This window comes from Rhinoraja longicauda, chromosome 17 (genome assembly GCF_053455715.1).
Source record: "Rhinoraja longicauda isolate Sanriku21f chromosome 17, sRhiLon1.1, whole genome shotgun sequence".
NCBI lineage: Eukaryota > Metazoa > Chordata > Chondrichthyes > Rajiformes > Arhynchobatidae > Rhinoraja > Rhinoraja longicauda.
The window spans coordinates 22476736-22504491 of record NC_135969.1 but is presented as its reverse complement, the minus strand read 5'-3'; the positions used below and the strand labels follow the sequence as shown (position 1 = coordinate 22504491).

The 27756-nt window shown below is 47.1% G+C and overlaps 1 protein-coding gene across 5 annotated transcripts; it reads left to right on the top strand.

The window, feature by feature from the left end:
• The first annotated feature begins 448 nt into the window (after nucleotides 1-448).
• Nucleotides 449-25858, top strand: LOC144601851 (aminoacylase-1-like). Of its 5 annotated transcripts, none has more exons than XM_078414336.1 (15): nucleotides 449-529; nucleotides 1930-2032; nucleotides 4641-4705; nucleotides 6274-6378; nucleotides 6494-6588; nucleotides 7623-7699; nucleotides 8635-8724; nucleotides 9890-9946; nucleotides 17894-17967; nucleotides 18611-18660; nucleotides 20002-20146; nucleotides 20285-20353; nucleotides 21127-21206; nucleotides 22274-22334; nucleotides 22803-25858. In XM_078414336.1, exons 1-15 carry the CDS (start codon nucleotides 482-484, stop codon nucleotides 22965-22967), a joined length of 1284 nt encoding a protein of 427 aa, XP_078270462.1. In that variant the 5' UTR covers nucleotides 449-481; the 3' UTR covers nucleotides 22968-25858. The 5 variants fall into 5 exon arrangements, with proteins under 5 accessions (XP_078270462.1, XP_078270466.1, XP_078270467.1 ...); XM_078414340.1 differs by lacking the exon at nucleotides 449-529 and adding an exon at nucleotides 1257-1272; XM_078414341.1 differs by lacking the exon at nucleotides 449-529 and adding an exon at nucleotides 1617-1747.
• The last annotated feature ends 1898 nt before the right edge of the window (nucleotides 25859-27756 follow it).

The following is a 27756-nucleotide window of genomic DNA, read 5'->3' as shown; positions in this document are numbered from 1 at the left end:
TCAATCGCCATATATCGCCAGGATAGCAGTAGGTCTCGTCAATGTTCACGACGCAGGGACTTCTCATCGAATGTGTTTTTCTTTTTTCTTTCTCCTTGCTCCCCGGATTCTTGTGGCTCTCCCTGTGATGTAATGATGTAACTTTAGAAAGGAGGTGAGGAGGAATTTCTAGAGACGACTGTGTCATTGGGTATTTTACGGTGGCGATTGACAAATTCTTGATTAGTGATGGTGTCAGGGGTTAAGGGGAAATGGCAGAATGGGGTTGAGAGAGAAGAGAGATCAGCCATGATTGAACGAGAAAGTCGACTTAATGGGCCGAAAGGCCTAATTCTGCTCCTTAAACTTATGAATGTAGTGGGAATACCTCAGAATATTAGTCATAGACTTGTTCAGCACGGAAGCAGGCCCTTCAAACTCGTCCATGCCCATAAAATGGCGGCACGGTAGCGCAGCGGTAGAGTTGCTGCTTTATCAGCGAATGCAGCGCCGGAGACTCAGGTTCGATCCTGACTACGGGTGCTGCACTGTAAGGAGTTTGTACGTTCTCCCCGTGACCTGCGTGGGTTTTTCCGGCTGTATATATATGATATGATATGATATGAAAATGTCCCATCTAAACTAGAACCATTTGCTCGCGTTTGATCCATATCAGTATGAACCTTTCCAATCTATGTACCTGTTGAAATGTAGTTTAAATGTTGTCATTGTACCCGCCTCAACCATTTCCTCTGGCAGCTCGTTCCACATACCCACCACCCAAGTGCCATCGAAGATGGGTGGGATGGAATGGGGGGGGGGGAAGAGAGTGTATGAATGCTCCAAGTAAGGAATGTGAGTGTCTGGAGTGAGTGACGGGGGTGGGAGCTGAGTGGGGTAAATATTCCCGGGTGGGCTGAGTGTCCAAGGAGAGGGAGCCAAGAGGAGGATTAAGTGTCGTGTCCAGGCAGATTCTGAGGCGGTGGGAGCGTGATCTCTGGAGTGAGAGTCGGGAAAGTGATCCAGGGACTGTGAATGGAGGGGGGCTGGGGGTCAAGGGAAAGTGATTCAGCAGGCGATGGTGAGTGGCCAGGGAGTGTGACTGAGATTATGAGGGGTATTGATTACTAGGGGAGTGTGACCGTGGGTGGGGCGGGGGTTGGGGTGCCGTTAGTTGCCTGGGTCGGGTGATTTCAGAAGGGCGAGTGTTCAGGGAAAGTAACCCTCGGCGTAGGGTAAGAAGAGTAATTCCAAGGTTGCATTGCAGTTGAGGGAGAGTGATCCCGGGAGTAGGTGAGTGTTTGGGGAGTGCGATCCTGGAGGGATGTGGTTACCGTCTGGGCTGAGTGTTGCGAGGGCAATATGAGACTGATCATGGGAGAGTGAGGATGAATGTTTGGGTAGAGTGACCCGAATGAGCTAAGTGAGTGTCCGGGAGGGAATAACCTGTGGGGCGGAGTGGGTGGCTGAGGAGGGTGGACGTTTGGAAAGGGGTGAGATTGAATATCGAGGGGGGGGGGGTAATCTTTGGGGAGTGGGTAACCCGGGGAGAGGGGTTGGTGATCAGTATCCGGGGCGAGCGGTCCGCTGGGATGTGTTGCCACCAGCTCAGGGTGTCTAGTCCGGGACCGCCTCCCGCTCCTCCCCGGGGCGGAGCAACGATCGAAGTCTCAAGTCTCAGGCCCGAGGCGCCGACAGATTATCCCGCGGCCGCAGCACCGGTAGAGGGTTCGGGGCCGGGAGCGGGAGAGCGGTGAGGGGGAGAGCGGTGAGGGGGAGAGCGGTGAGGGGGTGAGGGGGTGAGCTGCACGGGTGTAGAGAGGGATCGCGGGGCGAGGGATGCGGGGCAGCGAGCGAGCGGATCATCTTTTGCTCGATCTGTTCCCCATCCTGTCGCGACAGGTGCTGTTGTTTCTGCTGCTGTGACCAGTATGTCTTGTCTGTCGACAGGTTCACCCCAGAATGGGAGGGGTACAGGAAGAGGAGCATTCATCTGTCCGGTTGTTCCGAGAGTACCTGAGGATCAAGACGGTGCACCCTCGGCCGGACTATGGTAAGGTTTATGGGCAGAGGGGGCAGCGGTGATGCTGCTTTAGCCCTGTCACAGAGCACCACAGATTCAGCTGCAACCTCACAATGTGTTCTCTTCCTGCCTGACTACCATTTACTTATTCTCACAAAGTGCTTGAAGGTTTCATCTATTAATTTGTAATCATGTGTAGTAAAATAAATGCTCTTCCATTTACTTCCATCATTTGTTTATTACCATTACCTGATTGCAACCCCACATTGTGCAACTGCCTCCGGCTTTTCCCACAGAACATTTCCAATGGGTTCCCTAAACTTTACCAGCCTCGAAAGGTGTCAGCCCAAGGCGTTGCCCGGTGGATTAGGGGGGTTACTGTCTACTTGTGTTAGGCGTACTGTCCTTTTCATGGTAGTTGGGCAGCGTGATAAATGGTGTCCAAATGGCTAGAAATGTTCAGACTGAGATCGCAGTCTCCAAGAAACTGGTAACTAAAATTGGGCCTGACTGCACATGAGATGACGGGGGTAATCGACAGAGCATGCGAGACTGTTGAAGTGGGGCCAGGTGACGCTCGACAACACAGGGCGCAGCTTGGTAGAGCTGTTGCCCCGCAGCGCAAGTGTCCTGGGTTCGATTCTGACCTTGGGTGCTGCTTGTGTGGAGTATTCACGTTCTCCCTGTGACCGCGTTGGTTTCCTCCGAGTGTTCTGGTTTCCTTCCACGTCCTAAAGGCGTGCGGGTCTGTGGGTTAATTGGCTTCTGTAAATTGCCCTCGGCGTTTGGCGAGTTGATGAGAAAGCGGGATAATTCGTGTCAAGTGGACTCGGTGGGCCGAAGAGCCGGTTTCCCCGTTGTACCACCAAACTAAATTAAAAGTTAATCATTGATCATGCCTGCCAACTGACCTTTGCACAACTTATTGTGCAGCAAGTGCGGTTGTCCGCATTCCTGGTCTGTGCAAGGTTTGCGCAATTTGACTGCAGAGGTGCTTTAATTATTTGCCCACAATGTTCCGGACCTATGCTACAGTTCTAGCATTCCCCTCTAAATCCAACTTCCTCTGTACTTGGCACTTTGTGGGGTGGGTGGGTAAATGGGGCAGAGCCCTGTCACTCTGCTGATGCCGCCCTCTGTATGTGAGCAGGAGCTGGAGCTAACTCCCAACTCGATCCGAAGAGCGGGCGCCCCCTCCCCTTCCCCCTCCCCCTCCCCCTCCTCCTCCTCCTCCCCTTCCCCCTCCCCCTCCCCCTCCTCCTCCTCCCCCACTTCTTCCTCCTCCTCCTCGTGACAAGGAACACCAGTCTCGGCGAATGGTTATATCTCCATCACTCTTCACACAAACCCCAGCCTCTGAAACCAGCTGTAGGTGAAGCCACATGCAGCTGAACAGATGCGACTGACCAGCCAGGCCGTTGTGCACACTTCATCTTAACTACAAGGAGGAGGAATGTCACTCATTTAACTGTCCAACCACGATGCAGAAGCCTGAAGGAGGTAATGGGATAGCTAAGCACTCTGGCCTGGTGAAAGTGACGGAGTTGACAGCCAGTAGATGGATTAGAAAAGTATGTTTTAAGGAATAGGTTAGATCTTTCACTGGATGTGGGTGATCTTTCCCAGGCAAGCAATCATCAACATCTGCCACAGTGAACTGAGCTGAAGTTTTGAACTGCTGCAGACTGTGCAGAAGGTATTTTGGCTGCTTTGGTTTGGGAATGCCACAACAAAGCGCTTGTGATGGATTTCCAGGGCAAGATGGTGTGCGGGGAACCTGCTGTGTTCCGTGTAGTTGGTGCATACTGCAAAAGGTGTACTACAAACTGAGGGAGTGGGGTGGGGTACTCCACTTTGCTTTGTCCTGGATGGTGATGAGCTTTCTAAGTATTGTTGAAGCCACACTCATCCAGGCTGGTGGAGATTATTCTTATCCTTGTATATGTCAGGACGTGTATCACCTCAAGTCAAGTCAATTTTATTTGATTAGCACATTTAAAAACAACCCACGTTGACCAAAGTGCTGTACATCAGTTCAGGTACTGAGAAACGAACATACAATGGCACACAAACATAACAGCACATACATAAACAGTTCACAGCGCCACCTCATAGGGCCTCAAACGCTAGGGAGTAGAAATAGGTTTTGAGCCTGGACTTAAAGGAGTCGATGGAGGGGGCAGTTCTGATGGGGAGAGGGATGCTGTTCCACAGTCTAGGAGCTGCAACCGCAAAAGAGCGGTCACCCCTAAGCTTAAGCCTAGACAGCGGGATAGTCAGTAGCCCCAAGTCGGCCGACCTGAGGGACCTGGAGATAGAGTGGTGGGTTAGAAGATTTTTGATATAGGGGGGGGACAAGCCCGTTTAGGGCTTTGTATGTGAATAGGAGTTGAAGTTGATTCTGTACTGTACTGGGAGCCAGTGGAGAGAGGCCAGAATCGGGGTGATGTGGTCCCTTTTACGGGTACCCGTTAGGAGTCTCGCTGTGGCGTTTTGGACCAATTGCAGGCCTACCACAGGACACCCAGTCTCTGACCTGCCCTTGTAAGATGACAGTACTGCTGTTGATATTGGTATCAATTGTTATAACCACCATGTTTGTACAAACTGCACAACAGATGAATTCTATGTTTTTCAGATGGTGCCATTGAATTCCTGGAGAAGCTCAGTCGAGAACTGGGTCTTCCCTGTAAGAAGATTGAGGTGAGTGATTGTTATTTGTCAGCCCCTGCTCACCACCTTAGAGTAGTTTCACAAGAATGAATTTGGATCATTTTCATCTGTATTTTGAGAAGAGGGAGGGAAAGAGGAGGTGTGAGAACTAACCAAGATAAAATATGAAATAGGAGCAGGAATAGTTTGTCTGGCCGTTTGCATCTGCTCTGCCAGCCATCATGATTGACCTTCCACCTTAGCTCCACATTCCTGCCCTGACATGATGTCCTTTGGTTCCCTCAATATCCAGAAATCCATCAATCTCTCTTTTCAGTGAACTCAATAACTTTAAATCTTTCCTATCCATAACGACTTGCCTTTTGAAATTGAACTTCAGGTCCAGTCTCCTCAGGCAGGGGATATATCTACCCCATATTTACTAAGTTGAGTTCTCTGAGTATTCTATGTGTTTCAATTAACTGTCCTCTTTGTTTTCTATATTCTTGAGAATAGAGACCTAGTCTAGTCAATCTCTTCTCAGGTGACAAACTCGCTGTCCATGGAACCAGTCTGTTATACCTGAAGCAATTACATTCTGTTATAGGTATAGAGCAACATTAAACGTGATACTCCAGGTTATACCTGACGCAATTACATTCTGTTATAGGTATAGAGCAACATTAAACGTGATACTCCAGGCGTGGTCTTCCCCAAACCCTGTATAATTGCAGTAAAACATCTGTCTTCAGGAAAGGCTTTCACTTTCTAGACCAGTAACCTGGAGTCCAGAATTAAAAATCTAACCTTAACCCTAATCTTAAACCTGAGTTCAAATCCCACACAGTAGCTACAGAAGCTAAATGTCATTAGTAAACTGAAATGTAAAAGAAAATGCAGGGGTTAAAATTGATGACCGCTAATTTACTAGTTAGTTTTTTAAATGCCATCTGGTTCATTAACATCCATCTGGAGGGGAGACTTGCATCCTTACCCTGCCTGCCTTATTTGTGACTCATCCAACAACACTTCCATTTTAGAATTCACCTACTGATGTTTAAATCCCTTCACAGGTTGGCTGACCAAAATCCCCATAATCTGCTCAGCCACCTGGATTGTTGCGAGTCTAGTTTGGTCTCATGATTATAACATTTTTATCTTTCCATTGATGGATAGGCAGTTTACTTCCACATCCCAAAACTTGCGGGTAGGTTAATGTCCTACTGTAAATGAGCCCTAGCGCAGTGGGTGGCAAATAAATCTAAGTGGAGTGCATATGAGTGACTATAGAGGGAAACAAGGAGACAAAAATGGTTGATGGGATTGTTCTACTGGGAGTTGGAAAGGGTCTGATAGGCTGAATGGCCTCCCTCTGTGCAGTAATACACGTGCGTTTTGGCTGCCCATGCATTGAGCACTGGAATTCCCTCCTACACTTTTTGGCTACCCTGCCTCTTCACTTTCCTGCCATATCTTTGATCAGGCTTTTGAGTGCCACTTCCTTTTTCTGCAAAGCATCCTGTGATGTCCCTCCATGTCAGGGAGGGGGGGGGGGGGGCTGAGTTAAGTCCGTGGCTCTGAGCTCAGCCGGTGCTGAGGTTTCTGTTCTTCTTGTACAGGTCGGGCCTGGCCTGCGGATCCTCATCCTCAGCTGGGAGGGGACTGACCCCAAGCTGAAATCCATCCTCCTCAACTCCCACATGGATGTGGTTCCAGTGTTCGAGGTAAGGGAGGGGGATGGAGTTGGGGCAGGTGTGGGGTGGCTTTGTGGCGGTGGGGGGGTTAGTGAGCCGGTAGGACAGTGAAGATCTGGGCTCACTCTTCTCTTTCTATGTGCAGGAGCACTGGAGGTTTGACCCATTTGCAGCTCAGAAGGATGAAGAGGGGAATATATACGGCCGAGGATCACAGGACATGAAGTGTGTGACTATTCAGTGAGTTCGACACCCAGGGTTGGCCCCAGGACTGGTACCGAGGCAAGCAAACCAGCGGGGGTGTGGGTCCCAGCAATGAAGCAAAACGCTGCAGACACTGAAATAAAAACAAAAGTGCTCAGCAGGCCAGGCAGCATCTGTGTAAAGATCCGTAAATGCTGCAGGTTAATGATATTTTAAATGAGAACAGTTGCTGCCTGACCCACAGAGTATCACAAGGTGGCTCTCTTCTCATTTAAGGAGGGCTCCACTTTGAAATTTTAGTCCGAGCCTTTCCTGCTTTGACATAGGGTGGGAACTGCAGTTAGAATTAATTTCCATGTTGGAAGGAGGGAAAACTCAGCTCAGTTTACAATCCTGTTTGCTGCCGAGTGGCCCAAGGTGGTACATGGGAAATGTATGTGTTCTGAGCCCATTGCCATGTCTCCGTAAATACATAACATGACTGTTGAATGGTTGCTTGGATAAAGGCACTCAAAAGTAAACCTCAGATGCTGGAAATGCTGAATTAAAACAGAAGATGCTAGAAAAACAGATTAGGCAGCATCTGGTGAACGAAAAACAATGTTTCAGGTTGAATTGATCAGAACTCACCTGAAAGGTTGACTGTTTCTCTCCACAGATGTGCTTGACCCGTTGAGCATTTTATGTGTTTTGTCTTTAACTTTGGGCCAAGCCACTGTTGGCTGGTTGTTCATCCTGTGAACCATTTTGAACACTTGGCTTTTCCACACCATCCTACAACCTTCAACTGAAACACAATAGAAAGTTAGGAAGAGGTAGTTACTGCTAGCTCTTTGTAAAGTATGTAAAGGAAGGGGGCATAATGCTCCCTCCAATCCATGCCATATCTGTTCTGGGAGTAATGAATGTACATTGGCCTTTCCCACTTGGACAATGTGACCCTTTCACATTGAAAGCATGTAGTGGGATCCTTGCGATTGTATGCTGCTCATTGTGGCTTAGTCTATAACACTCTGATTCAGTGACAAATCCTGTAGATTACAGAATCACTTATTACCTGTTCCTCCCAGGTACATTGAAGCAATTCGAAGGTTGAAATCGGAGGGCAAAAGGTTTCCAAGGACAATTCACCTGTCGATTGTTCCTGGTAAGGATAAAAAGCTCAGACATGTGATGCCCAGGGCTGTTAGTGATTTTTTCATTTTGTAGATACTTCCCTTTGACCCACTCTTGTGCCACCCACTGTTTGAAGGGAAAGAGAAAGGTGTCTAATTAGTGCCTTACCCTGTCAACGTTGAGTTTTATTCAACGTCCTGGCATTAGTATTGGTAGTAGTTTATAATTAAAAAGTGCAGATAAAAAGAAGTAGATGGGCCACGAGGTAGACTAGAAGATGGGAAATATATGTTTTAGCTTGTGAGAGATCCATTCAAGTCTGGTAAAGCATTATTCTTGAATCTGAAGCTATGTGCTTTCAAACTGTTGTACCATTTGCCTGACGGAAGAGGGGAGAAGAGTGTAAGTGACCCTTGATTATGTTAGATGCTTTCCCGAGGCAGCGTGGTGTAGATGGAGTGGATGGGGGGAATGCTGGTCTGCATGATGGACTGGGTTGTGTTCACTACTCCCTGCAAATGTCTGGGGTTTTGGACAGAGCAGATGCCCTAAAAAGCTGTGAAGCATCCAAGTAGGATACTTTCTATGGTGCATCTGTAAAAATATTTAAGTATCATTGGAGTAATGACCAATTTCCTTAGTTGTATGAGGAAGTAGAGGCATCGGGTAGTGCTTTCTTGGCTGTGGAATGCATGGGGTGTTTAGCATCCATAAATAGGTGGTTGGTTCAACATGCCATTTGAGAGACCACACTCTCTCAGCAAGGCACTGGACTGCACTGGGCACAAGTGCTGGCCGGGCATTGAAGTCACAATGCGTGGGGGTGAGATCAAGACAACCAAGCCAGACTGGGTGCTATCCCTGCTCACTTCTGTTCCCATTCACAGTGTAGGTACATTCTGGAGAGGCTAATGTGGCGGCTAAACATCATGTGGTGGTGTCTGAAGTGTGTTTCCTCTGCCTTAGATGAGGAGATTGGGGGTCAGAGTGGAATGGGAAAGTTGATCGAGAGTGAAGAGTTCCGAGCTTTGAATATTGGGTTTGCCCTTGATGAAGGTAAGACACTATTCTCCCCCAATTTTTTCCAGTTTCAGATCTCTGTTTCTCTCCCTGTTTATTTAGCTCCAGGTCATGGCCTTCCAGCAAGGTCTCCATGTGTTCTCCATAGACGTGCCCAGACCACACACCCGGCAGATCACCACATCCCCCTGTTGCTTGTCTGCACTGCATAGGATGAGCAGAATCGCCCTGACTAAAAAATAGGAAAATATTCCATTACCCTATGAAGCACATATGGTTATTCTTCTCCCTCGATGTAAGGCTTCAAAGGGACGGGCTGTCTGTGATTCCTGTATGTCCTACACTCTGCATGGAGAGGAACCAGGCATTTGTTATCACTGAGCAGCACACAAGCTACAGTGGACCAGCTAAAAGTTGACTCAAACCCACCTTGGCCCGGTACCAGACCCCTAAATACATCTGCACCTAGACTCGAGGCCCATCAATTCACTGCTACATGGCCCAGACCCTTTCTCACTGCTCATCCGGCTGTACAGGAAGGCACCTCACCCATCAGAGTCAGAGCCGTCTGCTCCCCAGTGCTCTGCTTCTGGGCTTTACCTCCAGTATTTCACCCCTGGTTTCTCCTCCAGTCTTTCACTTCTGATATATGTTATGCACTCCTCCAGTCCTACCATCACTGACCACGCCATGTCTGGCCTGCCTCCCTCCCCAGCTGCTGCTTACTGCCCATCCTCTCTTGCTATCTCATCAAACCAGTTTCCACCGTAGAATCACTAATGGGCGCTGAGCCCTTTGATAGCATTGGCCTTGAGTCGGAGCCCACTGCAGGTGGAGCTACTAACAAAGCCCAGAAGCTTCAGGTTCCACTTTGCACTGCCCGAGAATTCAGCCCCTGAGGTAAACTATCAACAAGGTCTTAGGTCTGTGGGGCTGCTCCATTTCTCAGGCCTTGACAACCAAAGGCCAATGTCTCTCAGCATTCCCATACTTGAACACCCTTGTGTATTTCACCCCACTCCATCCCCTAACCCTCTGTGCAGACTAGAGTTTGGTCCTGGGGCCACTAAATGGTTTCCAGCAATGTATTTATCCGGTGGGCCATTGGCCCCTTTGCCCACACTTCACCTGTAATATCTACACTAGATGTAATCATGCATTTCTGAGCACCATTACTAATAACTGAACTTATTGTCTCCAGGTCTGGCCAACCCCGGTGAAACCTTTACAGTGTTCTACGGTGAAAGGAACGTTTGGTGTGAGTACCTGTTAGCTCCTGGGATCTGGCTGCTGGTCAGTGCTTGGGTATCAAATGCTGTTTATCACACTTTGCCCTGTGATGTCACTCCTGTTGAGTGCTGTGACTGCAGTCGAGGAGTCGGGCGGTTTATCCTCGAGAAGCAGCCTCCATTGTAGCTTGGTTGTGGTTACTGGTTAGCACTCAGGCCTATCTTTATACGCAGTAAACAAAACATCTGAAGAATGGTGAGGCTACAGAGAGAACAAAATATTGCAGACATCGCTGGAAGTACCCAGTGGGTCAGGCAGCATCTGTGGAGACGGAGAAGGAGGGACTGACTTTCAGGCTGTGGGCCTCTCATTTTAACTTCTGGAAAACTCACTGGGATATGGGTCCTATTTAGGAGGAGGCACGAGCAAAACCATGACTCTCTTTGTAAGGAGATATTTGATTACAGTTTTCACTATCTCAAATGATTTTGTTGACTGCAGTGTCTGTTACTAGAAGTGTTTAAACGAACATTTGAATAAATAGGAAAGACAGTACTGAATGCTGAAATGGAATAAAAAATAATAGGATGTAAAGGAAGGAGAAACCCAAAGCAAATAACACCAAGTTAATATAATAAGGTAAACTGATGAGATGAAATGGGGCCACAAATCCATAATTGCTGAAAGTGACAACACAGGTGGAAAGGGTAGTGAAGAATGTATTTGGTTATTGCCTTGATAGGTCAAGGCATTGAGAATAAGAGATGGAATATCCTGTTGCAGTTGTTCAAAACATTGCTTGCACCACATTTGGAGTATTGTGCACAATTCTAGTCGCCACACTCCAGAAAGAGATTTACCAGGATGTTGCCTGGAATGGAGGGCTGTAGTGATATGGAGAGTGGATAGGCTGGGATTATTCTCACTGCAATGTAGGAAGCTGAGGGGTGAGGTTACAGAGATTTATTTATAAACTTGAGGGCCAAAGTTAATATAGATAGAATAATTTTCCCAGGCAGTGAAGTCTAGAACTGGAGCCCATCGGTTTAAGGTGAGAAGGGAGAAATTTAAAGGAGGTCTGAGGGATTAGATTTTCTCCTGGTGGTGATGTCTGTGAGCTGCCAGAGGAGATTTTAGTGGCAGATACAATTACAATATTCTAAATGCATTTAAGCAGGTAGGCCGAATACAGGCAAATGGGATTAGCATTGACAGGATTATGTTCAGCGTGGATAAAGTGGGCCAAAGGGCTTGTTTTTGTGTCATGTGGTTTCATGATTCTATGAAGGCTGACAAATGCCAGCAACCTGTTCATCTGCAACTTGGCATAGTAACAATATGGTGGAAGAGGTGTGGATCCATTGCTTGTGATCTTTCAAAGTTCTTTACTGTCTGGAAAGCTCTCAACAGATTGGATAGCTGCTAATGAAACACCACCATTCAAACATGGAATGAAGGAAGGTGAAATAGCAGAAAGTGCAGACCGGTTAATCTAAACTCCTTTATCTGGAATCAATTAGTTAGGAAATGATTTTGCGGCACTGGGAAAATCCGAATAAAGTAGCATCACCGTGGACTAGTGACAGGGAAATGGTGTTTGGACAATTTATTAGAGTTCTCTGATGACGCCTATGTGGATGTGGTATATTTGGGTTCTAAGAACCATTTGATCTGGATGTATTGGATAGCTTTGGCAAATGAAAAGCAAACAGTAGGTACAACCAAAACATTTTCAATTTGGTGAGGTGTAACTTGTCGAGTGCCTTGGGACTCTGAGCCTCGGCTATCCCAATTTATTTTAAGTGCTTATTTAATGATGGCATGTAATGTATCCAAATTCAGGGATGAAGAGGTCTTGGAGTATCTTCAAAGAGATATTGACATGTTATGCAACTGGGCATAAAGATGGCAGATGCAGTATGAAAAAAACAGCATAGAATTGTGGATAGATGAGGCATGGAAATGTCGTGGTTACCGGTGTTCAAAATGAAGCAGATGACACGGAGAATTCTTCAAGAAGTTAAAAGCCTTTATTTGCAAACAACGGCTGGAACAATCAGGATGTCAACCATCTGACTGCCCACTTAGTACACCGGGCAGCCTATTTTTATAGGATTATTCTAAACCTTATCTCCTTTACATTACCTCATACCCACACTCCTTTCTTCAGTCCTTCATTTCTTTGTAGTACCCGTCTGTCCCGCCACCATTAAATCCCATTTAGTAATATATCCTTATCTCAATGCTCACATCCCTTCATACTTCGCCTCCCTTATTTCCTGCTAGTCCATCCCTCACATCCATCCATCACCCCAAGGCCTATGTCTTTCCTTATCTCTTCTCTTGCCAACATTAAATCCTACTCATTGATGAATGTCTGCATCTCTTCACATTCTGCCACCCTTATCGTCTAGGCTAAAGCAAAGGTACAGGCTAAAGCAAAGGAGTGTTATGTTACAGACTGTCAAGGGTAAGGAATGTCTAGAGCGCCTTAATTAGTCACAGAGAGGCGCCTAATGCCTAAGTAGTTACAAACCTTAAACAACAATGTATAAAATAATACCGTAACAATGTCTAATGTATAAAATAATATCATGTATAAAATAATATCATATTATCTCCCATAGAAACAGGCTCTGCAGTCCACCAAGTCCATGCTGACCATCAACCACCTATTTCCACTAATTCTCCATGAATCACATTTTTTATAAACATAATGTTTCAGCCCGCCATATCTGTGCCAACCCTGATGCCAATTTAAACTGTACATCTGCCTGCACATGATCTGTATCCCTCCATTTCCTACCACTTTTGTAGAGATACAGCCCCTTCGTCCCACTGAGTCCACGCCCACCAGCAATCACCCCATACACTAGCACTATCCTACACACTTGGGACAATTTACACTGAGGCCAACCTCTATACAGACTGCACCCGTACTCCTGGTTCGATCCTGAGTAGGGTGCTGTTGGTATGGAGTTTGTACATTCTCCCTGTGACCATGTGGGTTTTTTCCCTGTGCTCTGATTTCCTCCCACACTCCAAAGACATGCAGGTTTGTAGGTTAATTGGCCTCGGTAAAAATTGTAAATTGTCACAGGGAGAGGTCGATGCCTGTAATATGCTGCCTGGGGAGGTGGTGAAATTAAATATGATAGAAATATTTAAGAGGCATTTAATGAGGCATATGTTCAGGTATGGGGTGGTACAGTGGGCAGCAATAGAGTTGCTGCCTTAGTAAGTCTACCGTTGCCCACTGTACCACCCCATACCTGTTCATATGGCTCATTACCTCTGTGTAAAAAAAAAACATGCCAAGTAAATTTATTTTAAACCTTACCTCCCTCACCTTAAAACTACGGCCTTTAGTTTTTGACATTTCCATCCTGGGAGAAAGTTGCTGACTATCATATCTATGAATCTTATAATTTTACATATTTCGAACAGCTCACCCATCAGTCTCTAACGCTTCATAATCTTTAAACTTTACTTTTATGAGGTTATCCACCTTGGTGGAAAGATTAGAATAGGGAGCAATGAATGTAGGTATTCAGATGCAAATCTGTTTCTCATTGCTAGTAAAACAAGGTGAGCATGCAAGTACTTGAACTCATTTAGAAGGCAAATTAAATGTTGGCTGTAGTGTTAAGGGCCTGGAATACATAAGGAGGCAAGTCTTGGTAAAAATGCATTGGATCACTTCTCTGAGAAACCTTCTTGCATTGGAGAGGATAGGAATTGATGTTTCTCCTGGTGGGGGATCTTGAAATAGATGGTTCAGTTTCAGAAGAAAGGGTTACCCAGTTCAGATTTGAAGGATTTTTGGAATTCTCTACTCTAGAGGGTTGTGTGGTTGAATCATTCAGCATATTCCAGCAAGATATCTGGGCTACGTAGGAATTGATGGGTGCTGGGAGAAAATATCTCCAAAACATTTCTGTAAAGAAAATATCTCCAAGCCAACATTTAATTGGCCTTCCAAATAACTTGCTACATTTTCCTGCTAATCTTGTTTTTCTTACCTGAGGGTGCTGAATTCATCTGCTCTATTAAAATCAGATTTCAACCATGATGGATTTAGCTGAATTTGAGGCATTGCGTGACTTTTGTATGCTGCATAGAAGGAGGATCTTTGTGTCATAGAGATACAGCATGGAAATAAAGCCTTCAGCCCAATGAGTCAAGTCCAACCATCAACTACCTATTTATACTAATCTAACATTAACCCCCTTTGTTTAATTCACCTGACATTCTTGCATCTCCCCCCCAAATTCTACCAGACCCTACACACTAGTGGCAATAAAGAGCAGCTAATTAACCTGTAGATCCACACGACTTTGAGATGTGGGAGGAAACCTGGGCACCTGGTGAAAACTCATTGGGTCACAGGGAGAACATGCAAACTCCATGCAGATGGCACCCAAAGTCAGGACTGAACCCAGGTATCTGGCACAGTGAAGCCACTGTGCCAGCGTTACCTGGGTCAATTCCTTGCAAGGCAGCTAAGCTCAGTACCATACCATCATGGCATAGAACATGGAACGTGTAACCAGAAGCAGCAATGGGAGCAGAGTTCACCAGTTTTAGTTTAATCAAGGAAATTTATAACTACTTAAACTCCTACATTTAATTGGAAAATAATCTAGGGAGGCAGCAGGAACTAAGGGCCAGTAAGAGGCAAAATTAAAGTTTACTAAGTTTGTGATTGTTCCAGAACCTCCTATTTTCCAAGGAGTTAGAATAGATTCCCGACAGGAATGGGAGCACCAGGAGAGAGGATTAGGGGAGGTGCTACATGTTTCAAGGATGAATCTTTTTTGGCACAAAAACTTTCCAAATAAATCACAATTTATAGACAATAGACAATAGGTGCAGGAGTAGGCCATTCGGCCCTTCGAGCCAGCACCACCATTCAATGTGATCATGGCTGATCTTCCACAATCAGTATCCTGTTCCTGCCCTCTTCCCATATCCCTTGACTCTGCTATCATTAAGAGCTCTATCTAGCTCTCTCTTGAAAGCATCCAGAGAATTGGCCTCCACTGTCTTGTGAAGCAAAGAATTCCACTGATTTACAACTCTCTGACTGAAAAAGTTTTTCCTCATCTCCATTCTAAATGGTCTACCCCGTATTCTTAAACTGTGGCCCCTGGTTCTGGACTCCCCCAACATTGGGAACATGTTTCATGCCTCTAACGTGTCCAATCCCTTAATAATCTTGTATGTTTCAATAAGATCCCCTCTCATCCTTCTAAATTCTAGTGTATACAAGCCTAGTCGCTCCAATCTTTCAACATACGACAGTCCCGCCATTCCGGGAATTAACCTAGTGAACCTACGCTGCACTCCCTCAATAGTAAGAAACTCCTTCCTCAAATTTGGAGACCAAAACAGCACACAGTACTCCAGGTGCAGTCTCACTAGGGCCCTGTACAACTGCAGAAGGACCTCTTTGCTCCTATACTCAACTCCTCTTGTCATAAAGGCCAACATGCCATGAGCTTTCTTCACTGCCTGCTGTACCTGCATGCTAACTTTAAGTGACTGATGAACAAGGACACCCAGATCTCTTTATACTTCCCCATTTCCTAACTTGACACTATTCAGATAATAATCTGCCTTTGTTGGAAAACAAATAAAAACTGGGTCTCGACCCGATACGTCACCCATTCCTTCTCTCCTGTGATACTGCCTGACCTGCTGAGTTACTCCAGCATTTTGTTTCTACCTTCGATTTAAACCAGCATTTGCAGTTTTTTTTCCTACCCATCTTGCCAGTCTGAAGAAGGGTCTCGACCCGATATGTCACCCATTCCTTCTCTCCTGAGATGCTGCCTGACCCGCTGAGTTACTCCAGCATTTTGTGTCTATCTTCGATTTAAACCAGCATCTGCAGTTTTTGTTTCCTTAAAAACTGTCCATATTGGAAATCCAAATTGAAACAGAAGACCCTTCTTTGATTTGAAACCTTGAGAAGTAACCCTGTGTTTCTCAAACAGCTGAGTTTCCAGCAGTTTCAGTTTCTGTTCTGTATTTTATACAAATCAGCTTGTGCGGGGGAATGTTTAAAGGGTGCTTATTATCAGTTGAATGGTAAAATCGAAACACAAGCGTCTGCTGATGCTGGAATGTTGAGCAAAACATAAACTGTTGGAGAAACTCAGTGGGTTGAGCAGCATCTGTGGAGGGCAATGGACAGATAACATTTGGGACGGGACCCTTCTTCACGGCCTGCTGGGTCTCCCAGTTACTAACCATTTTAACTCCCCTCCCATCCCCTTACTGATCTTTCTTCCTTGGTCTCCTTCATTACCAGAGTGAAGCCATATGCAAACTGGAAGAATTTCACTTCATATTCTGCTTAGGTAGCTTGGAACATTAAATTCTCCAATTTCAAGTAACACCCACATGCCACCACCCCCTCTCCCCTGGTGAACACATATTTCCCCTCCTCGATACATCTTCCACCCCTTCTATCTCCAAGTTCACCATCTCCCCTCTTTCCACTTCACCCTGTCCCCTTCCACCCAAATCCTTTGTGCTGGCTTTACATTTGACTGTTCCTTTCTTACTTCCTACTCTTTTCTCTCCTTTTTACCTCTAGTTTTACCATTACTCCACCCATCTGCCAATCACCTCCTCCCTTTCCTGTATCCAGCTATCACTTGCCAGGCTTTGCCCACCATAGCTCTCTTTTCCGGCTGTCTACTCCCTATTCCACCCGCCTGAAGAAGGGTCATGACTCAAAACATCATGGACAATTTCTCTCCACCGATGCTGCCTGGCCAGCTGAGTCCAACTGGAACTTTGTTTTTTGCAATTGAATGATACATCTGGGACCTAGACTCAGAAAGCCTTGGCTGATGAGTTGTGCTCCCCCTGCTACTTGATGCAAGATCCTCAGATGTATCATAGTTTCCTGCCCTCCCAAGTTGGATTAGGCAATCACTGGAAACTGCAATTAATTGGCAGATGGATACTGTCTTTATGGAAATAATGTTGTGGTTTTTGAACGCTAATTGAACAGTGTAGCAGGGAGTTCACTCACTATTCAGCCCACACTTTCCCTAACCTGGAAATATTTTCTGAAACATATAGGACAGGAAACATCTTTAAAGCAACCTTTGTCAGGTTGATATGCTTTCATGAGTGTGGTGGGTAATCTGATCTGTATGTAAAGAGCTTCCTCAACACAATCCCTCCAACACTCCCAGTACATCAAGCACTTCAAGGCTTGCAATGGGAAAGGTTTATCTAGTGCTGGATGAGAGCGAGGGATGGAGAGCTGCACTCTGAATTTTCCCTGACAGTGATTAATATGGCAACTAAATGTCTAGATCAGGAGAAGATCAGCTCCCAGAAATAAAGTATCATAAGAGTCAAGAGTGTTTGCTTGTCATATGCATTGGAACAATGAAATTCTTACTTGCTGCAGCTTTACAGGCATATTAGATGCCAAAACAACAATATATATACACAATAAATTATCGGTTATTCTATGCAAACTAGTGACCACCCTAGTGCAAAAACCACAGTACATAAAACAATCATAGTAGTGAAAAGTCCATAGTGGTTCAGTGGGGAGGTATGGTTAAGGTTGGGATTGTGCTGGGTGGTTCAAGAGTCAAGTCAAGTCAAGTCAATTTATTTGTATAGCACATTTAAAAACAACCCACGTTGACCAAAGTGCTGCACATCTGACTAGGAAAAAAAAAAAAAAAAAGAGTCTGATGGTTGATGGGAAGAAGCTGCTTTTGAACCTGGAGATGACAGCTGTCAAGCTCCTGTACTTTCTTCCCGATGATAGCAGCGAGGAAAGAGTGCGGCCAAGGTGGTGTGGGGTCTTTGATTATATTAGTTGCCTTCATAACAGAAATGTAATGTGAAAAAAGGCCTGAGAGATAGAGTTCAGATAGACAAGGGAAAGGAGGGCCTTGCAGTTGTTAATGTGTGCCAACTTCTGTCTGTCTGTCAGGGGTATCAGTGCGCTGCCCAGGTAACCCAGGACATGGGTCTCGCTTCATCGAGAACACTGCTGGAGAAAAGGTGGTAAGTGTCGAAGTAAAGTGGAAGATCTCCACACCCCTCTGCCCCTCCAGACCCAACTCCACTTTAATGGCTTAAACTCCTCCATTATGTCCCATTCGTTCCACCATCCATTCATTACGTTCCTGTAACCCTATCCTCTTCAACTCCTTAGACTCCTACACACATCCCCTTCTCATCACGTTCATTCCCTCCTAACCTATTTCCACCTCCAGAAATTCTCACAGCTCTCTGTCCGTCCCGCAAGTCAGTGTCCATCTGTGAGGACAAAGCCGCTGTGACAGTGCAAGATGTTGCTGGGGTGAGGTTTGGGTGTGAGGTGGTGGAAATAATGGAGAGTCAGAATGCTGCAATGAGGATGCGTGAGATTCTCTGATGGAATGCAATATTCCATGCATTGATGGGCGAGAGATCGGTGAGGAATATTAGGGAGATCAGGAATTGGGAAGATGGGGATCTTTGGATTTAGTGAGGCATGGATTAGGTGTAGGTATTGGGCATCTGGAGACCAATGGTTAAGGGGAGGGGCTAAAGATGTGGAGGGTGTAGATTTTTTGACGATACCATGGTGAGAAGCTGAAGATAAGAAAGAAAGCAAAATTAGGATTTAGACACTGTTAATTGTTTCTTTTTTTAAACATTGAAGCGTCGAGTTATCAATTCGTTCCTGGACTTCAGAGAGAAAGAGAAGAAGAGGTGAGGCTCCGCACTTATTCTCATTCAGCTTGGGGCAAGTGGTGGTTTTCCTGAATGAATGGTCATGTCTATTGTTGGTCACTCACATCAGACTCCACTAACACGACTGACAATAGCGTAACGCTGCAGACACGGGTGCCACATTTGGATGTGATGTTAGATTGCTAACCCTCCGCCTGTTTGGGTAATCTAAATCCTATTTCAAGGTGAGCAATGGGTAATCCCAGGGTCCTGACAGCCGATGAAACTACAAGGGTCACAGCTTGTTAAGCCTCAGTGCTAAATTAATGTTGAAATACTTCCAAGCAAAATATTCACACTGAGTTATGCAGTGAGCTATTATGGTTTATTATTGTCACGTCTACTGAAATACAGTGAAAAGTATTGTTTGTGTGCGATCCAGTCAAATCCTACTTTGCATGAGCACAATCAAGCCAAACACAAGTACAACAGGTAATGCAAAGAGAAAAATACCAGAGTGCAAAATGTTGTGTCACAATGTTATAGAGTTTTACAGTTGCAGAGAAAGCGCAGATGAACAAAAAGTGTAAGGACCACAATAAGTTAGGACGGGAGATTGGGACTACACCCTAGTTTATGAAAGGACCTTTTAGTAATCTGATCACAGCAGGGAAAATACGTGCTTTTAAGCTGTTGTATCTTCTGCCTGCTGGGAGAGGGGAGATGAGGGAATGATTGTGGTGTTAGTGGTCCTTGGTTATGTTGGCTGCTATCCCAAGGAAATGGAGATGGAGTTGATGGGGCTGGTTCGTGTGATGGGCTGAGCTACATCCACAATTCTCTGCAACTTTTTGAAGTTTGGGCAGAGCTGTTGCCAAACCAAACGATAATGCATCCCAATAGCATGCTTTTTACAGTGCACCTGTATTTTACGGTGACCAAAAGTACTGTCAATAATAAAGGTTCAATAATAATAAAGGTTCATTCAGACAATGTGGGCTGAAAGGCCTGTGACTCTATTGACTGTTCTAATAGTCTCACACACAGGGCAAGGAGCAGTGATTTACAGAGGACATATACAGTGGGCATGACTGGAGGACTCAAAGTCATGACAATAAAAAGCATGGGCATAGATACAGTACAGTAAGTGTGGGACAACCGTGCATCTACTGGGCCAGCAAAGACCAGTAGATGCAGATAATGGACAACCAGCATGAACTGCATGGGCCTAATGAGCACAGGGCCTAGCAAGCACAGGGTCAGCAAGCACATGAAAAAGAGAGCATAGCCACAAGACAAGACAGGGTAGGAGGACACAGAGAGAGCATCCTTAAGACCATTCCTGGTTCTGAAAATAACTGTCTCCTGTGTTGTGTCTAGGCTCAATCAGAGTGAATGCCTGACTCTGGGAGATGTCACCACTGTCAACCTGACCTCCTTGAAAGGAGGCGTAGCTTACAACGTTGTCCCTGATGAGTTAATGGCGGGCTTTGATATCCGGATTCCTCCCACTGTGGACCTCGAGGTTAGTCATGATGTGTTATATGATGAATGACGGCAAAGAGAGAGGTAGGAGGGATTCCTGTTGTACTTCGGCAGAAGGGAGTGAGTATGACTCTTGAATGTCTATCGATGGAGACCACTGTGACTTTCTGTCTTTCAGGCATTTGAGGAACAAATGAAACAGTGGTGTCAGAAAGCAGGGGAAGGTGTTGTCTGTGAATTTTTGCAGGTATTAATATGACGGGTGCTGTTTGTATACCAAGGAGAACTTGCAGTAATCATTACTTTGACAGCATTGCAGGGATCTCACTCCCTGGAACAATCTGGCAGATTTTGCAGAAATCATCTTCCAGCTCAGACCTGGTAACTCTGCCTTCACCCACAGTGATGGACTGTTCGTCCTGCATAGACGCAGACAATGTGTCTGGACTGATCTCATGTGGTCTGGGTGATGGGACTCCCAGAACACGTGTAATCTGCACAGACGAGTCTCTTCCATTCTGAGTGGTAAGCCTGGAACCTGCTGCTCTCACATTGATATGCTCTGTCCAGCCTGGACTCCCTCTTGTCGAGACTGGTGTTGCTGCACATGACTGGAGTACATCCAGACTGACTCTTGCCCTGTCCCCACATGGGGAAACCATACTCAACTCTTGCCCTGTGTGAGGGAATGAAACCTCCCTATGTTGACAGCTCCCACAACACGAGGAGAAGCTCAGGCAGCGGAGAGACGGCCACAAACTACCCTCTAACCTTTAACCAGCTGCCCTCCCACAACTGTGTTAGCTCGATGTAGGAGAATCAAACCTGGATCCAGTGTCCACAGGGTCTTTGCAATGAGCCTCCTTGAATGGATCAACCTGTATCAGGGTCGCTAATGAAGATTGAGTAACAGCGTTAGTGATGGGTCTATGTACCGTGTCTGTACATCAGGGTCAGTGACTAGGATTGTGTACTGGGTCTGTGCATGGAGATGATCTCTTGTCTTCCTCTCCCTCTCAGAAAACCACAGGTGATAAGCTGACGTCGATTGATCCGTCAGATCCCTGGTGGAGTGTTTTCAGCAATGTCTGTCGACAGAGGTGAGTGGGTGCAGGACACTGGGGCACTTCCCTCACAGGAACCCTCCGCGCCACACACCCACTCCATCACTGTACCCCCTCCCTAACACTCAAACTCCCCATCACTCACCGCCCTCCCCATCACTCCCTCCATCCCCATCACTCACACAAACTCCCCATCGCTCACCGCCCTCCCCATCACTCACCGCCCTCCCCATCACTCCCTCCATCCCCATCACTCACCGCCCTCACCATCACTCACACAAACTCCCCATCACTCACCGCCCTCACCATCACTCACCGCCCTCACCATCACTCACCGCCCTCACCATCACTCACCGCCCTCACCATCACTCACCGCCCTCACCATCACTCCCTCCATCCCCATCACTCACACAAACTCCCCATCACTCACTGCCCTCACCATCACTCACCGCCCTCACCATCACTCCCTCCATCCCCATCACTCACACAACCTCCCCATCACTCACCTCCCTCACCATCACTCACCGCCCTCACCATCACTCACCGCCCTCACCATCACTCACCGCCCTCACCATCACTCACCTCCCTCACCATCACTCACCGCCCTCACCATCACTCCCTCCATCCCCATCACTCACACAAACTCCCCATCACTCACTGCCCTCACCATCACTCACACAACCTCCCCATCACTCACCTCCCTCCCCATCACTCCCTCCATCCCCATCACTCCCTCCATCCCCATCACTCACACAACCTCCCCATCACTCACCTCCCTCCCCATCACTCCCTCCATCCCCATCACTCACACAAACTCCCCATCACTCACTGCCCTCACCATCACTCACCGCCCTCACCATCACTCACTCCATCCCCATCACTCACACCCACTCTGCCACTCACACTCCCATCACCCACCCTTTCCCTGTCACTCACCCACCCCAAAACTCACAGCCTTAATCACACAACTCCTCCCCATCACTCACATCTCCATCACTCACATCCTCTCCCCTCACTCGCACCCCTGTCACACCCTTACCCCCTTACTCACACCCCCTTCGCTTGACTCCCCTCACTCACACACGCCTCCTCCCGTGTTCCAGGGACATGACGGTACAGTGTGAGATCTTCCCAGCCGCCACCGACAGTCGCTTCATCCGGCAGGTGAGAATCACCACAGCCTGGCCCTGGGACAGCTGGGGAACACCGACCCAGTGTGGCCCCGACTGGTGCTGGGGACAACAGTGAGGGAGGGCGGGCGTTCGTCCATCTGTCTGTCTGTCTGTCTTGGATGTGGATAAGTGTATGGGTGTGACTGAGTTCTGAGGTAGGTGGGGGTGGGGATGTTTGTGGTGAGTGGGTGGGATGTGGCATGGGTATGTGGGGGTGAGGGGGTGGGGCTGAAGGTTGTTTGGGTGGATGTATGTGAAGTGGGGATGTGTGGGGTGGGAGTGGGGATGGGAGTGTGTGTGGGGATGTGAGTGTGTGGGGTGGGAGTGGGGATGTGAGTGTGGGTTGGGAGAGGGGATGGGGGACTGGGGTTGTGGGTGTGAGGATGTGGGGGTGTTGAGGTGAGTGGGTGGGTGGGGGCAATGGTGGAGCTGCTCTTTGACCTTCCTCTCACTCTCACAGATCGGTTACCCAGCCATTGGATTCTCCCCGATGAACCACACACCCATCCTGCTGCACGACCACAATGAGCACCTCAACCAGAGGGTCTTCCTGACTGGCATTGATATCTACACCCACCTCCTCTCCGCCCTCGCTTGTGTCCCACCCCTCGCTGGGGAAGCCTAAGGCAGCACTCCTACTCCCCACCTCCTTGCCCCAACACCCCTCCCGTCTCTCCCACTCCCCTCCTCCCTTCCTCACTGTGATAGACATCCCTTCTCTTCCTCCACCACACTGCTTCCAACCATCGTAAAGACATTGAACTCCCCTTCCGACTCACCCTCACTCTCCCACTGACCCACCCACTCATCTCCCACTCCCCCCCCCCCCCCCCCCCCCAGCCATGCCTCAGCTCCTTCCTCGCCCCTTATCTCCCCCTGACCCAGGAGTAATGCGGTATTACCTCACTTACTGAATGTTGCGACTCTCTCAGGCTCGTATGATTGACCTTTGGGCTTTTCACAGCCTCTTGATCGCCTTACTCTCTTCACACTGATTAACTGGCTACTTTTATCTCGGGAAACCTCTCCACATGATGACTCTGACCCTTCCCTCTATCCCTCTCTGTCTCCTTTTGATCTCCCTCAGTCTCTCCATCTTCCTTTGTCCCCCTCCATTCCCCCTCGATCTTCCTCAGTCTCCCTCCATCCCCCTCCACCCTTCTCCAACTCCTTTCTTACTTTTATCCCCCTCGGTCTCTACCCTCCTCTGTCACCCACAGCCCCCCCTCCATCTCCCTTCATCCCCTCCACCCCTCAGTGAGAGTGGCTGGTGTCAGGACAGTGGGAGTGTTGCCCAGTGCTGGGCAAGTGGACGTTAGCTCTGCCTTTTCACAGGAGCCACTACTCAGCAGAACAGCCCCTTTCCCACCCCCAGCAAGGGTTCTGGGTCGAAGCCACTGGGGAAACCCAGTAGTTCCATCAACACTGTGTGTCTCAAGCATTAACACCTGACACCCTGAGCCCCCCCACCCCACCCCACCCCTCTCAGGGCATGTCGCAGTAGGGGGACATTGTTCACCCCCACAGACAAGAAACTCAGCACCATCCAGGACAAAGCAGCTGCTTAATTCGCTCCCCGTCTTCTCCCTCCCTCCCCCACCCACCACTGCACTCCGTCCACCACTGGTGCACTGTGACTGCTGTGCGTACTGTCTGCAAACACATGTAGTTGCTCCTCCAGGCACCTCCCAAGTCTGTGTCTTTACTACCAGCAGGCCGACGCAAACACCTTTCGCCACCTACAGGTTCCTCCCAGTCACACGTCATCCACACCGGTCCTTCTTCACTGGAACCTCTCCCAACAGTATTGTGAGTCACCTGCACCAAGAGGATGGCTGCAATTCAAGAATGCGTCAGTATCTCTGCTGGACAGGTGGGGAGGGCATTAAAATATGGCCTCAACAACTGTGCCTGTATGGTGTGACACGTACGTTGTGAAGGAACAGGAGCTTCCCACAATGGCATGGAGCTGGCAAAATCCGAGATTTCTGGGGGTAAATATGTGTTCTGCAGATTATGCATATAATGAGGATTTGTTTCTAATTCAAACTTGATTTTATTCTTCCAAAATAAATCTCTGCAGTTCAGGCTGGCTGCTATCTCCGGCCTTTTATTGTCTGTCCTTACTGAAGAAGTATAAATAATTTACAGCACTAAGCCTAACTAAGCATAAAACCATGAGAAACAGAGGCAGGGAGAGTCCATTTGGTCCTTTGAGCCTGCTCTGCCATTCAATAAAATCATAGTTGATCCATTCTCGTCCATAACAATACTTACCCACTATCCATGCCGTCAGCTCCCTTATAATACAGTTAAGATGGGTTTCTTGTTACATGCGCAAGTATGGTGAGGTAGAAGTGTAATGAAAAACTTGCTTACAGCAACATCATAGACATGTAGACTCAGTCAAACACATACAAAACCAAAAAGTATAGATATGTTCAATAAAACAGTAAAAAGAAAAAGAGGGTGCAAAAAAACAAGACATGTGCAAAACAAAATTGGAGGACAAGTCCGTGGTAGTCCGTAGTGTCCGTTGCTGAGGTAGAATTAGGGTTGTGTAGGTCGGTTCAAAAACCTGATAGTTGTTGGAAAGTAGCTGTTCTTGATTCTAGAAGCATGGGATTCAGGGTTCTATAATTCATACCGAATGGTAGCAGCAAGAAGAGGGCATGGCCTGAATGGTGGAGGTCCTTGATGAATCTGCTTATATCCCATCATTCCCTGCATATATATGTACCAATCTAAAAGCCTCTTAAATACCATTAACATATCTGCTTCCACCACCATCCCTGGCAGCATGTACCTGGCACCTACTACTCTCTGTGTAAAATATTTGCCCCACACATTTCCTTTAAGCTACCTTACTCTGACCTTAAAACTATGCCCTCGTCTTTGACATTTCCATCCTGGGTAAAAGGTTCTTACTGTCTAACCTCTATGCCTCTCATAATATTATATTATTCTATCGGGTATCACATCAGCCTTCGATACTGCAGAGAAAACAATCCAAGTTTGTCCAACTTATCCTTAAAGCTAATGCCCTTGAATCTGAGCAGCATTATGGTAAGCATCTTCTCCGCTCTTTCTAAAGCCTCTGCATCTTTCCTGTAATGGGGCAACCAGACTGCACTAAATTAGTGAAATGACCAGAACTACACACAATTAATGGCTGACCAGAACCATACACAACCTATTTACATCCTTCAAACCTTTCATCCTGGGAATCAACCCAGTGAACTTTCACTATACCATCTCCAGAGTCAACACACAGGAGGGAGTGCAGAGAAGGAACACTAGGTTAATGCCTTTCTTAACTACAGAGATCACAACTGTAAGGAATATTCCATGCTGATTAAGTTGGCATTCCAGACCTGTCCCAATGCCTGTATTTGGTCCATGTCCCTCACAAAGCCTTCCTATCCAACATCTCTCTGAGAAAACAACCTGAGTTTGTCCAACTTATCCTTATAACTAATACCCTTGAATCTGAGGAGCATTATGTCTTTCATACTTCTTGCAATAAAAACTTCTGAATTACTTGCTGTACTGACATGATAATGTTTTGTATTTCATGCACAGTGGTGCCTGGCCATTTTGCAGTCCCAGTCCATTAATGTTTCTTCATATCATCTACAAATTAGGTTACAGTACATAATCCCTCCATCTAAGTCATTGATTAAGGTGGGCACGGATGCTGTAGTGGGTAGTGCTATGGCCTCATAGCTCCAGTGACCCAGATTCCATCCCTCCTCTGGTGCTGACTCTGTGTAGTTTGCACGTTCTCCCTGTGACTGCAAATGTTTCCTCCAAATACTCCAGTTCCATAGACATGTGGGTCAGTGAGTAATTAATTGATGTAACTTGCCCACAATGTAGATGGGCAGTACAAGGATTGGGGACTTTGGTAGGGATGTGGGAGAGAAGTGATTACAGCTAAATAAGTGAGGGAATGAAAATGATGAAATTGTTTGATGAGCGAATGGGCTAAAAGGTCTAAATGGGCTAAAAGGTCTAAATGGGCTAAAAAGCATAGGAACAGTTAAACTTTTAAACAGTTAAAGTCAAGTTAATCCCATCTGTTGTTCATATCCACGTGTCTATCTAAAAGTCTCTTAAACGCAATTATCGGACGTCTACCTGAGGCAGTGATTTTATACTTTAGAGATACAGAGACGAAACAGGCCCTTCCATCCACCGAGTCCGTGCCGACTAGCCATTGCCATAGCACTGTTCCTACACACCAGGGACAATTTACAGAAGCTTATTAAACAACAAACCTGTACATCTTTGAAGTGTGGTTGAAGAGCACCTGGAGAAAACCCCCACGCAGTCACAGGGAGAAAGTACAAACTCAGTACAGAGTACATAGTCAGGATCGAACCCGGGACTCTGGCGCTGTAAGACAGCAACTGCCTAGTGAGTGACGGTGTATCTGGGGCAGTGGGTCTTTGCCTACCCGGGGCAGTGGGTCACAGTCTATATGGGGCAGTGAGTCTCTGTCTTTGCGCAAGCTCCATGTACAAAAGCTGCCAGTTCCAGATGTCCTTCAGAATATGCAATATCCCATGGGTGTCAACATCCCATTCCCCTGCGTGATTCTGAGGCTGCCTTGTTCTTGTCCCTGCAGTCAGTGAACAGAGGATGGATTGGATTGTGATGTCCTGAAAGCCGCAGGAGATGGCAGTGTTTGCTTAGTCTTTCACGCTCAGTAGAAATGAATGCCGCACGTTCTTCATTTACACGCAAACGTCAGTGTTGGGAGGACGGCTCTGGGCAGTCTGAGTCCTGGACAGTGAGTGAAGGGAGGTCGTATTTGGGGACCCAAAAACACGGGTCACGTTGAATTCACCTGCAAAGACCGTCCAGCCTGCACATCACTGAAAGGCCAGCAGGTGGCAGTCAGGTGCAGTGTTTCACACAAGCAGAGCCTCGCCCGTGGACACAGACCACACCTGTTAATGTGTCTTCCTCACTGCGTCAATGTTTGAGCGAGAGGGAGAGAGATAGAGAATGAAAGAGAGTAAGAAAGAAAGAAAGAGAGAGATGGGGCAGAGAGAGAAAAAGCGAGGGAGAAAGAAAGAGAAAGTGAGGGAGAGAAAGAGAGAGACAGTGGGAGAGAGAAAAAAGAGAGAGTGCGTGTAAACAAGAGCAAGAGTGTCACCGTGGAGGTGTGGGTGTGTAGGGATTTGGATGTGGGTGAGTGTGAGAGGGTTAGGGTTGGAGGGTGGGGATGTGTGAGTGACTGTGCGAGGGTGTGGGGGGAGTATGTTGATTTGTGAGTGTGAGAGGGAGTGGTAGAATGGGGGGGGGTGTGAATGTGAGGGAATGTGGGAGTGTGGATGGGAGTACAAAGAGTATGGGATTGTGAGAGTGTATGAGGGATAGTGCGAGTGGAGGGGGGGGTGTGGGGA

Excerpts from the sequence above, each read along its gene's own strand:
- LOC144601851 (XM_078414336.1), top strand. The coding sequence starts at position 482 with ATGCAGCGCCGGAGACTCAGGTTCGATCCTGACTACGGGTGCTGCACT. Across the intron at positions 4,706-6,273 it reads TTCCCTGTAAGAAGATTGAG|GTCGGGCCTGGCCTGCGGAT; the intron begins GTGAGTGATTGT and ends CTTCTTGTACAG. Across the intron at positions 17,968-18,610 it reads ACACTGCTGGAGAAAAGGTG|CGTCGAGTTATCAATTCGTT; the intron begins GTAAGTGTCGAA and ends TAAACATTGAAG.